The sequence below is a fragment of the Eptatretus burgeri genome, chromosome 16 (genome assembly GCF_056783735.1).
Source record: "Eptatretus burgeri isolate ZD-2024b chromosome 16, Ebu_testis_v1, whole genome shotgun sequence".
Taxonomy (NCBI): domain Eukaryota; kingdom Metazoa; phylum Chordata; class Myxini; order Myxiniformes; family Myxinidae; genus Eptatretus; species Eptatretus burgeri.
The window spans coordinates 18,744,525-18,760,844 of NC_140976.1; the positions used below are offsets into that span (position 1 = coordinate 18,744,525).

Sequence of the window (16,320 nt, forward strand, 5' to 3'; positions counted from 1 at the left end):
AGACCTAAACAATGCCAGACACAGGTAGCAACTTGAAAAATATTCCAAACAATTGCCACTTGAGATGGTACGAAGCCATTACGAAGCCACCGAGTTCACCGAGTCATTCCAGGTGTAAGACCATAAGCTTGAGAAAAACGTTTGAAGTTAATATAATTTGGAACAAATTTTGGTTTGAAAGCCACGCCCAGGGAAACCCAACAGGCGGGGTCACTTGAGGGGAGAGGAACAATATAATCATTCGTGTTTCGCTTTGAGTTTGGATCCTGTAAACTGTCGTGCTTGATGGTGTATATATTTCCGATTTGGTATTATTCGGGGACTTTGAATTTTGTTTTACTATAAACGAACAGACCAAGAGCGAATTTGGGAAACTGGACGAAGAAAGAAGACTTTGTTTTGATTTATCTTGCATGGGAAACCGATGCCCTGAGCAGTTTGGAACAAGTTGTGCAGAGTTCTGCGGAAGGTGAGAGGTTTGTTTTTTAAATGTCAGACAAAAAAAAATAACAAAACAAAACATTGTATTCTTATTTATTTTTTGTCGTAGAGAAACGACACAGAGAGAGAGAAAGAACAAATAATTAATTGCAGCAGCTAACGAACTGTGTGTGATTGGGGTCAGATAAGAAGGGGGATATTTAATTAATTAATACATTATTCCAATTCTTTTTTTCTTTCTTTCGAGTGCATCCTTATGGCTGCTGGTTGCATCATTAGTTAGGGAGGACACGACTCTGCCGCTGATGCAGTGTCCCTATTACCAGTGCACTGGTACTCATTTTGCCGACTTCGGAAGGATGACAGGCTGAGTCAACCCCACCTGGTATTAATTCAACTGCCAACGGGGTGCGAACTCAGTACCCGAGAATCCCAATCCAGGCATGGTTCCAATGACTCGAATTGTATTACTGTTTTCACGTAATAACAGCCGTTCACAAACACTTTGACCGTAGACCGTTTGTAAATGTTAAATGATACTTCACGGAACTTTTCTGCAAACTGTGACCGTGGGCGATCGATTTTAATACGTCTATGCATGCCACACATGCCTTCCTTATGTGGGGGTCTCAAGATGGCGGCACATTGACCACACCCTGCAGTCCTAAGTCCTTCTGATGGGTTGGGGGTCTCAACATGGTGCGTTCCATTACCGATAAGCTTGTGGAGCACTCGCTGAGTAGCTTAAGCATTCGAGCAAGCACTCTTGAGGAACAGCTGGCTTGGCAAGCTTATTGGTCATGTTACACGCCAGCATTCAGCTGTAACAGTCAATCCAGTTAGTACTGGAAAGCGATCGATGAAAATAAGATTTTTTATTAAAAAAAATTTTTTTAAGCGGTCTGCCCGAAAAGCACGCACGCGATGAATCTTATTTATTAGATTCGGGCGTCGTCATTTAATGCGTCGTGACGTCACAGAGCATGCTTCTTGAATTCTCGAGATTCTTTTTCAGCGAAGATTTCCTGCATTAATTAGTTATATTTGCATCATTTTGCCTTTTTTTCTTTATCTTCAAACTCGATATCTTAACCTATCAGAAGGTACTTTTGGCGTCGCTGACGTGGGCGTGTGAGGATGTATATTATTATTGTACTCGTCGAGGCTGATGTCCTCTTTCTTCCACATAATTTTATAAATAATAACTCAGTTGGTATTTCACACTTTTATTTATGTATTTAATTGATTATAATTATTTTATAAACTAAGCGATAGGGAATAAAGTTTTATTTTTTTAAGCTCCGAGGATTTACTTGGCTGAAATTCGACAATCTCGTTTGTTACTTTCAGAAATTGCTTTATTTTTCGATTTATTTAGCTGACGACTCTAAATCCAGGCGTAGATTTTTATGCAATGTCGCTCCAGGATGTTTTCACCGAGTTTTCAATCTGGGTTCTCCTCAGAGGATATTTAAATTTCATGGACTTGGCGCATATCACGTGCCTTCAGTTTCCCCGCCCCCTTAAGGAGCCGGCCCTGGGTTTAATCTTGTTCACTTGCGAGATGGAATGGGAAGAGTTGTGCTGTTTTCTGCGGTTCGAAAAATAAGTTTATAATAAGTGGTTCGAAAAGGGTTCTGGAATAATTTTCCAGTTTTGAGAGGAAACACCGTTGGCATGCAGCGGTGAATGGGATGACCAGCAACGTGAACACTGCTCCACTCGATTCATCTCTGGTGGGTTTTATGGTGTTTGAGGTATTTAAAGTCTGGAAGCAAATTTAAGATTGTCGTTGCATGGTTATGTTTTCAGTACATGTATAGCATTGTGTGTACGTGCATGTTGTCAGTACATGTATAGCATTGTGTGTACGTGCATGTTTTCAGTACATGTAAAGCATTGTGTGTATTTGCATGTTTTCAGTACATGTAAAGCATTGTGTGTACGTGCATGTTTTCAGTACATGTAAAGCATTGTGTGTATTTGCATGTTTTCAGGACATGTAAAGCATTGTGTGTATTTGCATGTTTTCAGCACATGTAAAGCATTGTGTGTATTTGCATGTTTTCAGTACATGTAAAGCATTGTGTGTACGTGCATGTTTTCAGTACATGTAAAGCATTGTGTGTACGTGCATGTTTTCAGTACATGTATAGCATTGTGTGTACGTGCATGTTTTCAGTACATGTATAGCATTGTGTGTACGTGCATGTTTTCAGGACATGTAAAGCATTGTGTGTATTTGCATGTTTTCAGCACATGTAAAGCATTGTGTGTATTTGCATGTTTTCAGTACATGTAAAGCATTGTGTGTACGTGCATGTTTTCAGTACATGTATAGCATTGTGTGTACGTGCATGTTTTCAGCACATGTAAAGCATTGTGTGTATTTGCATGTTTTCAGTACATGTAAAGCATTGTGTGTACGTGCATGTTTTCAGTACATGTAAAGCATTGTGTGTATTTGCATGTTTTCAGTACATGTATAGCATTGTGTGTATTTGCATGTTTTCAGTACATGTAAAGCATTGTGTGTACGTGCATGTTTTCAGTACATGTAAAGCATTGTGTGTATTTGCATGTTTTCAGTACATGTAAAGCATTGTGTGTACGTGCATGTTTTCAGGACATGTAAAGCATTGTGTGTATTTGCATGTTTTCAGCACATGTAAAGCATTGTGTGTATTTGCATGTTTTCAGTACATGTATAGCATTGTGTGTATTTGCATGTTTTCAGCACATGTAAAGCATTGTGTGTATTTGCATGTTTTCAGTACATGTAAAGCATTGTGTGTATTTGCATGTTTTCAGTACATGTAAAGCATTGTGTGTACGTGCATGTTTTCAGTACATGTAAAGCATTGTGTGTATTTGCATGTTTTCAGTACATGTATAGCATTGTGTGTATTTGCATGTTTTCAGTACATGTATAGCATTGTGTGTACGTGCATGTTTTCAGTACATGTATAGCATTGTGTGTACGTGCATGTTTTCAGTACATGTAAAGCATTGTGTGTATTTGCATGTTTTCAGTACATGTAAAGCATTGTGTGTACGTGCATGTTTTCAGGACATGTAAAGCATTGTGTGTATTTGCATGTTTTCAGTACATGTATAGCATTGTGTGTATTTGCATGTTTTCAGTACATGTATAGCATTGTGTGTACGTGCATGTTTTCAGTACATGTATAGCATTGTGTGTACGTGCATGTTTTCAGTACATGTAAAGCATTGTGTGTATTTGCATGTTTTCAGTACATGTAAAGCATTGTGTGTACGTGCATGTTTTCAGTACATGTATAGCATTGTGTGTATTTGCATGTTGTCAGTACATGTATAGCATTGCGTGTACGTGCATGTTTTCAGTACATGTATAGCATTGCGTGTACGTGCATGTTTTCAGTACATGTATAGCATTGCGTGTATGTGCATGTTTTCAGTACATGTAAAGCATTGCGTGTACGTGCATGTTTTCAGTACATGTAAAGCATTGCGTGTACGTGCATGTTTTCAGTACATGTATAGCATTGCGTGTACGTGCATGTTTTCAGTACATGTAAAGCATTGCATGTACGTGCATGTTTTCAGGACATGTAAAGCATTGCGTGTACGTGCATGTTTTCAGCACATGTAAAGCATTGCGTGTACGTGCATGTTTTCAGTACATGTATAGCATTGCGTGTACGTGCATGTTTTCAGTACATGTAAAGCATTGCGTGTACGTGCATGTTTTCAGGACATGTAAAGCATTGCGTGTACGTGCATGTTTTCAGCACATGTAAAGCATTGCGTGTACGTGCATGTTTTCAGCACATGTAAAGCATTGCGTGTACATGCATGTTTTCAGCACATGTAAAGCATTGTGTGTACGTGCATGTTATCAGTACATGTAAAGCATTGCGTGTACATGCATGTTTTCAGCACATGTAAAGCATTGTGTGTACGTGCATGTTATCAGTACATGTAAAGCATTGCATGTACGTGCATGTTTTCATCACATGTGGAGCATTGCATGTACATGCTATGATGTAGGCACCACCAGTTCCGATTGGAAACGAGAGTTTTGGAGTGGTGATGTTGGTTTTGTAAGGCATGTTGTTTGTGTGTGTGGATGCACTGTAAAGATGTGTGGAGTAGTAGAGAGGGATTAATAGAGATGAGAAGAGAGGAGATCTCGAGAAGAAGGGTTAGAAAGTGAATTCGAACCTGATACACAAACTCAATGCATTTCCCTGTCCACTGATACGAGGGGAGAGGTAATCTAACAAAACAAACTACTCCTGATTATATATGTAACTCTCCAGGGTCTTCAAAACCGCAACAATATACTTGGTGTGTATAAATGTATACTTGAATGTGTATTTGAGACTCTACTTCCATCAGGCCTCTATGAACTTTCAGACACGCTGACTCTGTTGAAGGAGCTTGTGCTATGGAATGCATGACTACGTAAGGGAGCCTGCAAGTCGTCTCGCGGCGTGGCATTTCTTAAACTCCTACCTTGGCGTCAAGGAGCACTTACCGCAGGTAAACATCATGCCATCATAAAAACCATGTTCCTCATTGACATTTTTCATTATTATTATTATTCAATTCTTGCCATGTTGAAAAATGACTGCCTAAAATCTTTCACATCTTCGAGTTGTCCCCATTTTGCTTCTGAATACGTGTTTTAATCTTCAGGTGACGATGGACGAGAATGTGCTGCAAACTGTTATCAAGCTTCTCCAGAACCGTTCGGACGCCATCATAAGTGGCCTGCTTGCATTGTTCACCTTCGGTGGTCACGAGCTGTTCAGTGTTGTTGTTATAGATTGTCCCTGTGCACCCACTCAGAACCTCATCTACGGTGTGATTGTTTTCACCATCCCAACGCTTATCCTGTTTCTTCTTGGTCTGTTGGTGAACAACCACATGGCTCGTCTTCTCACCGGCACGTTGTTTTTTTTTCCCAATTCAGTTTCCTTCACTGGGCTTTAACGTCTGAATCCATTCGCGTGAAACCTTGTTTCGGCGAAGAGGCTTATCAAAAATCCATTATTGTAATAAACATTTTGATGACACTATTGTATGGCAGAAATCACTTTAAATCAAAAGGGTAACTAATATGGAAAGATGAAGCCACAATACTCCTACATTGAGCAACACTGTTGTGATGAAGTAAAATTTAATTACAAGTTCAACACTTTTATCAAGAATATTAAATATACGCTGCGTTGTTAACGCTAAATATTGATCATCATGGACTGTCTGTCTACGCATTTTTCTGTAGTCTCAAATTCCACAATTTTTTTTTTCTAGATAGATAGCTGTGGTGCTATCTACATCATGCCATGCAAAATTGGTAAAATATATGACAAGCCTTCTCACCCCTAAACTTGTGTAGCCCTGTACATTAATCTTCTCACTTCTCCATTGGATAACATTGCGACACAACTGAAGCCGTGGACCTGTTGTTCAGAGAGGTTCTGGGATTCAGTGGTCGAAACCGCGATGATGCACAGTTCCCAACTGATTATTCGGATTCCCATCAAATCAGCCAGTCGTTAAGCTGTTGGAATTCTTTAATTCTCCCTCTCGACTTCTATTTGATTTCTTTTACTTTTCCTTCATTACCCACTTCCTTGCACACATAACGTGTCGATAGCCCATAAATACTGAACAGATCTCCCCAGCTTGTACCTTTCAGACAAGTGACTGGCTCAACATGGACCTTGTATTTCAAGCATTTTATTTGTTTATTTGAATCACAAACTCCTAAGTTCTACCACTGCCATACTTGATGACATCAGCCAACAGAGGGTATTCATAGTGAGAAGCTTCCACAAACTGAACAAGCTTCCATAACATCATGGCATTCTCATTCTCAGCCCATCAACTTGCATTATCCAAAATACTGTAGTTCATTTTTGTAGTACCCTGCTTTGTATTACTTGTTTTCTTCTATGTCCTTGTACTGTAGCATGGGTTTTAGTCATTTATTTTGCTTCCAGGTTGTGTAAGACGGCGGCCCCGGCTGAGACTTTGCTCATGCCTCTCAATCTGTGGTGAGATTCTCAGCCGCTCAGCCATTGCTCCCATCACCTGGGTGATCGCCGCGCTTATCCGGGGATCCTATTTCCAATGTGCGGGTGCGGAACTGCAGGAGCCTCCGCTCCACCTGATGCACTTGCTGGAAAATGGTTCGCTTCTCTCTCCACGAGAGGTGCTCTCTCGCATGCCCTGTACAGATCTTATTAAGGACCCAAACATCCCGGCGGAAACGGTGGAGTTCTTGCGAGAAGAGCTGATGCGCAGGATGGATTTTCAATCGCAGGTTGATCCAATTAATTTGCTCATCTTTTGGCTGCATTAATGTCCTTGGACCTTGGCACCTATAATTGGACAGATATTTCACTCTGGACCTTATGATTGCAATACTTAATTAATTCTCTTTGCAATGTATTTCTTTATTAATTTTTGTCCATTGCAGTTCAATCATCACTATTGTTATGACATCGTGGGGAAGCTCTATTTATTTATTTATCTATGTTATAACTTGGTTTTTTCTTGATGCTTATCTGAACCATTGTGCTCTACTGTTTCTTGCAGTTAGTTGGCTGGAGCCTGCTTGCGGTATCCACCAGTTTGTTCTTCCTTTTGAATATTTTGGCCATGTGCTTCTCACCGATCAGTCTCATGCAGCTGACATACTGGAAGTTCTATTTGAAAGTGGAGAGAGGACTTTTTAACAATGCAGCACAGGTAATCAAAGTACAGTATTAATTGGAGCGAAGCATGGTGGTGGCTTAACGGTTAAGGTGGCTGGCTTAAGATCTTAGGGTCTTGAGTGTGAGCCCGCATCGTGCTGTTAATAACACGAGGTTGGTTGACTCAGCCTGTCATCCTTCCGAGGTTGGCAAAATGAGTATCAGCTCGCTGGAAACGGGGCACTGCTTCAGTGGCATAGCTGTGCTCCCAGCAATGATGCAACCATCAGCTGCACGCTGCCTTCAAAATAATAATTTGATTACAAAGTTCATAGAACACCATATCCCATGCTGTGTTTAAGTGTACATCAATTAAAACTAAATAATGATTTTAAATTTTGTGTAAAAAAAAAAAAAAAAAATTCTGGAAGTTTAGCACCGTTAATGTACGTCACCTTATTTAGCCCTGGCAATTGCAACCCATCGCTCCACTGATGGGGATATTAAGGGTGCGGAGAGGTGGCAGGGGAAGAAGAGGGAGGGAGAGAAGAGGAGGGAGGGGAGGGAAGAGGAGGAGGAGGAGGGGTAGGGGTGGGGAGGCAGGGGAGGAGAGGGGGGAGGGGAGAGGAGGCAGGGGAGGGGGATGTGAGGCGGTTGAGGGGAGGGGAGAGGAGGCAGGGGACGCTCGAGGAGGCAAGGGAGGGAGGGGAGACGAGGCAGGGTTTCTGTTTCCGTTTAAGGATAGTAATGTTTCCAAATTTGGGGACTTCTTGAGTGTTGGTCAGATAAATTCCTTATACTTGTGAGGGCAGATATGCCGTGTGGTCCAAGGTGTTTTAAATGTAAATTAGAGATGTCAGGGCGGTAGCCTGTGAGTTTTTGATGATTTTTGTTTGTTTGTGCAGGAATGAATGGTGTTATTGAATTGGTAGCTGAGTTTGCATCTTGTAATACTTTTTCTTTTCTGTGTCCTAAATGACTTGTGTTTGCGTAATGGTCTATGACAATGTTGGCGTGTTGTTTCTCTGATGGTATGTTGTCTGTGGTAGCTCTAGCTGCATGTAAGGGCGTTTTGCCACTGTTGGAGTTAGTGAGGCTGTTTATGGTTTTGTACAAGTGTTTGGTATTGGTTGAGTGGTTTTTTGTGCATCGAAAGGAGTGCCAATTTTTTTTTTTTTTTTTTTTTTTTTTTTTTTTTTTTTTAACTTCCACTACCGAAGGTGAAGAATGTTGTTTTTACCCCTTTGTCTATTTGTTTGTGTGCAGAATATCTCAAAAAGTTGTTGACTGATTCAGAGGAAATTTTGTGGACAGGTTGGGTGTGTAACAAGGATGAACTGATCAGATTTTGGTGAAGATCCAGATCCGGATCCGACGACTAGAATTTTTTCAGTGAATCTTCACCATTGAGAAAGTGCAAAACCGATATGCACGATATCTCAAAAAGTTATGTACGGGACACGTTGGGTGTGTGGTAAGGACGAATTTATTTGATTTTGGGGAAGATCTGGATCTGGATGCGAGAATTATTTGAAAATTTCAAGTGATTCTTCACCATTGAGAGATAGGGCCAAAACGATATATAGCATGATATTTCAAAAATGCATTGGGCCCGATGTGTTCTTGTGGATCAGGTGGAGGTATGCGCTCTACCGAGTGCCCTTCTAGTTTCTGACTGTTATTTTGTTGTTAATTTCCGTGTTTAGTATTTGAAGCATTTATATTATGCCTGGTGCTTTGGGTGTTGGTTTTAATGTGTTTTAAGTTTTGTTTGAAGTGTGCGATTTCTGCCGTGCAGTTGGGGTTGTATTATTATTATTATTATTATTATTATTATTATTATGAGCCTGGTGTTGGCGCAGTGGTTAGGGCAGCGGCTTGGGATCCAAAAGGTCCTGAGTTCAAGCCCCGTTGTACCACTGAATTAATACACCAGGGGGTTGACAGCCTGTCATCCTTCCGAGGTCGGCGAAATGAGTACCAGTATACTGGGCCAGTGTATACCCCAGTTAAATTAGGTGTACCATATCCCTGTGTCGTAAGAGGCGACCAGGGTTGCGGCAGGAAGGGCATCCGGCATAAAACATGTGCCAAATCACTATGCGGATCATACGAATGATCCGCTGTGGCGACCCCTATCGGGAGCAGCCGAAAGAAGAAGAAGAAGAAGAAGATATATACATATATATTTTTTGATATTGCCCTTTGGAATGTATTTAGTAGCTGCAGTTGTGATAATCATATTAAACTGTTTGTGGTGTGTAAAATATCAATGTTGGTGTTGAGTTTTTATTTAGTTTTTTTTGTTTGTTTCTTTTGTATGCACTCTCGAGGCTCGTATGAGAGCTCACACACAGAACATACAACAAGGGGAGCAGGAGATGGGGGGGGGGGTGGGAGAGAGAAGGAAAAAAAAAAAAGTGTGGAACAGAGTCATGAGGAGATCTGTGGAAGGGTGAGGGATGGGGTGGGGTTCACAGGCTAAACAAGATGGACATGATAGGGACCATGATGGACTTTCAGGAAGGAAAGCGGGGAATTTGAAAGAGGTGGGTTTGGGGTGGATTAGCAGGGGAAGAAAAGATTGTGGTTTTGGATGGGGGAAGATAAGAGATGGTGGTGAACAGCTGTTGTTGAGACTTGGATGTAAGAGTGCAATTGAAGAGGGTGAGGGAGTTTGTTCCAAAGGTAGGAATGAAAGAGGAATGAAAGGGTGAAGGTGAGCTGTGATTCTTAATTTTGGTAGTTTTACCAGAAGGGGTTGCTGACAGACCTTCAGCACCATGTAGAATTATGGGGGTGGGGTGGGGGACATCTCGGACAAAGCAGGGGGTGGGGGGGCGGGGCCAGTGAGGAGATTGTAGAAGACAGAAGACCACCGACCTGCTCTGTGGTGAGAAACCCAAGGACTCGGCCTCACCGTGGTAGATACCAATGATCCTAAATGCCTTGGTTTCCACAGCGGGAAGCTGAGAAAGATGAGAGGTGGGAGCACCAGCCCAGATGGGGGAGCAGTACTCCATCAGGTTGTGGATGAAAGCTTTGTCTGTGATCAGGTGCTCAAGTGGACCGAGGAAAGATGTGAGACGGAGGATTCCCAGTCGGCGACTGGCTTTGGAGGCCAGGTTGGAAATGTGGCTTTCCCAGGAAAGGTCATGGCAGATAGTGAGACCCAGAAGCTTGAAAGAAAGGACTTCTTCCAGAGGACTGTGGAGAAAGTAGATGGTGGGGGGAGTTACTAAACGGTCCTTTCGGAGAGACTTAATGAGAGTGTGAGATTTTTCCGGATTGAAAAAAATGTTCCACGTGTTGGACCAGTTTGTGATTTTACCCAGCTCTGCAGTGAGCGAAGAAGCTGCTGCATGCTGTTCTGAGGGATGACAGATGGTACGGCAGAGGGTTGTGTCATCAGCAAAGAGATAAAGAGGATTTTCCAGAGTCGGAGAGATCATTGATGAAAACAGAAAAAGAACAGGGGCCAGAACACTGTCTTGAGGAACTCCAGCCGTGGACAGGAAGAGTGGATGAGAGAACTCCATTTAGGGCCACACGTTGGCTGCAACAGAAGAGGAAGTCTGCGAGCCATGAGTGGAGATGGCCTTGGATACCATAGGAAGAGAACCATACCATAGAAAGCATACCATACTTGACCAGCTTGAGATTTTATCCAGATCTCCAGATAAAATTGTTGGATTGTTGTTGATAATTGGATTGTTGATGATAAAAAAGATAAAATTGTTGCTTGTGATTGTTGGAATTCTTGGTCATTGTTGTGCTTAAAATTGTCCCACATTGTTTTGTTTTTTTTTCATAATTAGTGACTTGTTTTTGTTTGTGTTGAGGTCTATTGCTGTGTTTATGATAATGATAGGTACAGGTGGTGATCTAAGGAGAGTTGTTGGTTTGGCCTCTGGTGTTTGCTTGGTGATAGGTGTACCAGGCAGTGCCCTTCATGTTGAAGTCTCCTCTGATGATGGTGTTTGGGAGGGAGCAAAGGTTCTGTTGGGGTGAGTATGGTTGGTACAGTGGGGGATGTGTTGGTGTTATGTAAATGTTTATGATGTTCGTGTGTTCTTTGTTACCAGTTTTAATTTTGAAAGCTTGATGTTCGAGTATTGTCTGGTGGTGGAAGTGCTTTTTGTGTCCTGCAGATATCTTATGTCTCATTTACTTGTGTATGTATGTGATGAGGCTTCCACCTCTGGCATTCGGTCTATCGTTGGGGATGGTCAGTGTTTTGTTTTTCTCGTGTAATTTAGTTTCTTGTGCAATGGCTATGTGAATGGTGTTTGGTGTTCGTGAGAATGAAGTGTTTGTTGCACGGACTTGCTGATAAGGCTGTCTGTGTTATATTGGCAGGATGTTGAGGCAATGTGTGCGTTTTGGGGATTGAGGTGGTTGGTTATGTGCAGGTGGTGTATGAGGAAGAAGTTATGATGGTAGTGGTAATGCGTTTGGGACTTGTGTCGGTGCGTTGTTCTTTGGATTCAACCAAAAGCTGTGTTTTGTGTGTGTGTGTGTGTGTGTGTGTGTGTGTGTGTGTGTGTGTGTGTGTGTGTGTGTGTGTGTGTGTGTGTGTGTGTGTGTGTGTGTGTGTGTGTGTGTGTGTGTGTGTGTGTGTGTGTGTGTGTGTGTGTGTGTGTGTAGTCTGATGATTTACTGAGAGCAGTACAGGCCAGATGGAACCCTTCGTGCACCTTGTGCAGCAGATGGAACCTCGTCTGGCCCCGTAGCTAGTGATGCGAGTTTTACCTGTTGGGAAAATGTATACTGTGGTTGCCCCCTGGTTAGTTCACACATCTCTTGCTGTAATAAGGAGAAATATATAAATATATATATATATATATATATATATATATATATATATATATATATATATATATATATATATGTTTGTTGTGGATGTGTGGTGATTTGAGAGCTTGTGTGTGTGGTGTTCTTATTGAAGATGAGAGAGAGTGGGCTGGTCCATGTGGACCGATTGGGGCTCTGACCGTGACTACGCTGTCCTGACAAATCGGGGAAGAATAAGAAAGATTTGGCCCCCGTCTTGCGTTGGAGGGTACAACCACTACGAAGAGGCATCCCCAATAGATAGTGTACTTGTCAGTTGTACGGCTTGCCACAATTGTCCATGTTTCTGTTGCAAAATAAGCTGCTAAAGGTTCAATCCCCCTTGTCAGGTATGAAAAACTGAATGTCAATCCAAATTTTGATTGGGGTGGGGGGATGGTTAGACCCGTCCATTCTGTGGACCCACCCATATCGCTTTTCCAGCCTCCCCAGATTAGATTCCCCTTTGAGGGTGCCCATGCCACACCAATACCATTCATTATCCAATGCCAATGATTTGTTCAAATAAATAAATGTTTCCAAAAGTAAAAATGTGTTACCTGCAAAGTCAAATTCCCATTTTTTAGTATTTTTTTTCACTTTGTCTTCACTCTGTGAAACACAGGAAATTTGTGCACCTGCAGTTTGTTTATGATGGGTGAGCAATACTCAAGCTGATTGGCTGATGGTGATAAATTAAATTAATTTTGCTTGTTTGCAAAAATCTTTTATTTTAATTTCTCTTCCTGAATCTATTCTTGAGTAAAAAGTTCTATTTACAGGTCCTTGCTGATTTGATCCTTTTTTAAAAATGCATTGGTATTTTTTTTTTCCTTAAGGTTTTCTTCATAATTCCTCTTTTCTCCAGGTTCATGCACATAATTCTGCAAGCCGCAACATCCGCCGTTTCTTTGGTTCAGCTGCACTCCCAACAGACTCAAATCTCCCAGGAGCCCAAGGTCCACCAGACGGCCAGTCGGGTCCGGTTGCAGATGGAGAAAATCGAGGGCAAAAATTCCTTAATCCCACCGTAAGGGACTGGTGGAGCGTGTCTCAGCCATACACGTACCATAAAAAGAACATGTATTACAGCGAGCTGCAGCGCTGGGCGGAGTATGGAATACAACCAGACATGGACAAGGGGTCGGCTCCGCTGGTTTTGGATTTTGTCGATTTTGGCAGGTCAGCCACAGGAGCCAATGTGGAGTCTACTTTGTAGTGGTTTCACCTCCAGTCTCATTTATTTACTGACTCATTTGTTACAGTCTTGTTTGTTTACTTACTGAAGCTGAGATTTGTTAGTAATGGATTATAAGATCGATTTAGGTTTTTAATACTGTATTAGTCACTTTTTTCTGAGTGCTATTATACTTACAGCTTTTCCTACATCGGTCAATCGCGCACCTTTGCATCATTACGTTGAACGCACAACTTTTGGGGGGAATATGTTCCCATCAACCATGGGAATTTACCCCTTCCTCTGACTCCCCCCCACCCCCTTCACTTGAAAAGGTCAAAGGCTTGGGACCCCTTCCACTTTCTGCATTTTTTCCTGGTTCGCCACCCTGTGTATGCAGCAAAGTACTGTGTCCTTTCAAACTGACTTCTTATTTTCCTCGACTTGAATCGGATCGGTACTGAATGTTCTTTAAATATGAAGCAGTTTAAATTGCCAGTTTTAAAGTGTAAAATTTAATGTCCGTTTTATTGCTCCCTTGAATTCAGAACAAGGAGGTGTGTGCTCGTCAATTTTAAACTTCTTATTCTTATATTAGATGACTATGTGCTTTTGTTCTTTCAGACGTCTTCTTGCAACTGGAAGTAAATGTTTCTTCTCATGTTTATTGACACTTGGTACCCCTGTTTCATGCATTTTATTGCTGCATTTGTTGTAGTATTTCAGTGTTGTTGGTTGTTTTTTTGGGGGTTTTTTTAAAAACGGTATATATTAGGTTGTATGTATTATGGTGTTTGTTGTGGAACTGCACCCTGCTATCCACATTAGTTTTGACTTCAACTACACCGTTTCGGTCGATATGTTACAAAAGTCACAGTGCAGTGCCATTAATGTCAGGCTGATGTTTGTTGTATTAAAACACACTTGCTGTGTATTTGAACCTGTTTAAGCTGCTCCACGAGCCTCGTTCACTCTCAACGAAAATGGAACTTGGAATTGGCAATGATCAACAAGGAATAGTTAATTGGATCAATGTGCAACCTGTTTTGTTGGGTGTAGGGGTTTGGGGAGAGGCTTATTGGAGGATTGTTTGTTGTGGGAGATGAGTAGGCCCTTTACCTCACCCTCTTTCAGAGTGATTCAAGTTGCTCTCTGGGCTCTTGATACCACTCTATCCAGTGTGAGATTGGATAAAGCAGCACTAAACCACAGTTGGGGGGGGAGGTGGGGTGGTATGTGCTGCTTTGATTGAATGCCTTCGACACCGTCGGTGCTTGATCATGGACGCTACTTTGGAGATTTCATAAACCCTAGACACGTCTTGGCCAATTAAGCCAAAGGATTCCTCTACCAGAGATTGATCAGTGGAAAAACTTGGAGGGTTTGCGAAACGTTCTTTTGTGAAAGGACTGTGAAATTAGGTCTTTCTCGAATTGAAGATCATATTCAGGTTATGGACTGCTTTTTTATCCTCTACAGAGCAGCAGAACTGCAGCCTGCCTCCCTCTGGGGGTGACAAGCTGTCTGGAAGAAGGTTTTGTTCACTCCAAAGTGATCCATTGGATTTTACAAGCAAGCACATAGGTCGTTAAGCAAAAGGAAAAACCGTATTGGTTATCACTTTTATGGGCACCAGCCTATACATTTATACCATCCGGCCCAGTAACATGACTCGGTCAAAGAAGACCCAGAATAAATGTTTGGCCTATGCCAGGCTAGATTAGTTGGACACTACACCGAGTGTGGACCTTCTGTGGACCTCTGAAGTTGGTTATTCCTTATGCTTGTGGACCTTGGCTGATTATGAATGTTCGTTGTTTGTCATCTGCTGATGTATAAATTATTCCAAATGCTTACCACCCATATGCTTGTATCACATCGGGGAATGTTTGGGGGGAGGGGGTGCGGCATTATGTTACTGATGTGTTAATGGGACCCCCTCCTTCCCTCCCCCCCTGCCTTTTTTTTGGCAGGAGTGAGTGCAATACCTCACCGCACTCCACCTTGCTCTAGCATGAGATGAGTGGCGCAGGTCTCGATTAGGAGAGTCACAACATTTTTTTTTACAAAATGCAGTTGCAGCTTTTTCTGATTTGAATCTCTTCTGAAACTATGATATTTTTCATCGACCTTGTGCCTTGTGGTTGAATCCAAGTTTGTTTTGTGTACTACTTCCCAAATTGATTGGATAATGAAGGTAAGAATCAATCTCCATGTCTCGCAAGCCCCGCCGTTTACTACATGCTGCACTTAAAGCCGACACTCGTAAGATGGAAGGAGGAGCAGGCGGGCGTGGAAATGGGGAGGGGAAGGGGAAAACGTGTGTGTGTGTGTGTGTGTGTGTGTGTGTGTGTGTGTGTGTGTGTGTGTGTGTGTGTGTGTGTGTGTGTGTGTGTGTGTGTGTGTGTGTGTGTGTGTGTGTGTGTGTGTGTGTGTGTGTGTGTGTGTGTGGTTTTTTTTTTTTTTTTTCCCCCCCACAAAAACGAACTCAAAGCCATTTAAGCAATGACTGTTTGTATATGGAATCTGACAGTGCTTTCAATTTGCTGATGGAAAATCTCATTTGCCCGTCACTCTGTGACCTGATTGTATTCATAACTGTGTGAAATGAGTAGAAATGAGGGAGAGTGAATTCTAATGCTATGTGCAGCCGGCCGCTAAAATGTAATGAAGTTACCCACATATCTAGAGACAGAGTTAATTAGGAGTGACACATTATTAGTAAAACCAATCCTTTACTTTGTCTTTTTGGTGACACGTCTTTGCGTTCGTTCTCATTAACCGGAGAAGTGCAAGTGACAATGACAGTGCAATGTTGTTGTATTATTATTATTATTATTATTATTATTATTACTATTATTATCATGACTTATTTTAATCTGTCCTTTTTTTTTTTTCTTTCCCTTCTTCGCTTTTGTTCCAGCTGCATTTTTTTTGTTTGTTTTCAATGACCCCTTTCAGTTCATTTTGCAACACACAATAATGTGAACCCTGTCACGTGATCATGATACTTGTGAGCTCGGTGGTTTTGTATGTTGTCTGAGCTGACGAAGCCAATGCGGTGAGATTTTGGTGATGTACACGAGTTGGTTGAAGTGAAAGTTGCACTTTTACAGACTTTATGTTTATAGAAACCCAGACGGTGGTGGAGTGTTTTCCGTTCTCGCACGATGTCGGTGG

At 41.8% G+C, this 16,320-nt stretch overlaps 1 protein-coding gene across 6 annotated transcripts; it reads left to right on the forward strand.

Moving 5' to 3' along the window:
* Positions 1-209: 209 nt before the first annotated feature.
* On the forward strand, positions 210-14,084 carry LOC147010636 (calcium homeostasis modulator protein 6-like). 6 transcript variants are annotated; one of them, XM_085860027.1, is made up of 6 exons: positions 210-469; positions 4,863-4,968; positions 5,125-5,374; positions 6,435-6,757; positions 7,033-7,185; positions 12,832-14,084. In XM_085860027.1, the coding sequence occupies exons 1-6, from the start codon at positions 414-416 to the stop codon at positions 13,180-13,182; spliced, it is 1,239 nt and encodes a 412-aa protein (XP_085716153.1). In that variant the 5' UTR covers positions 210-413; the 3' UTR covers positions 13,183-14,084. The 6 variants fall into 6 exon arrangements, with proteins under 6 accessions (XP_085716153.1, XP_085716155.1, XP_085716157.1 ...); XM_085860029.1 differs by having other exon boundaries at positions 211-469; positions 4,825-4,968; XM_085860031.1 differs by having other exon boundaries at positions 211-469; positions 4,843-4,968.
* The last annotated feature ends 2,236 nt before the right edge of the window (positions 14,085-16,320 follow it).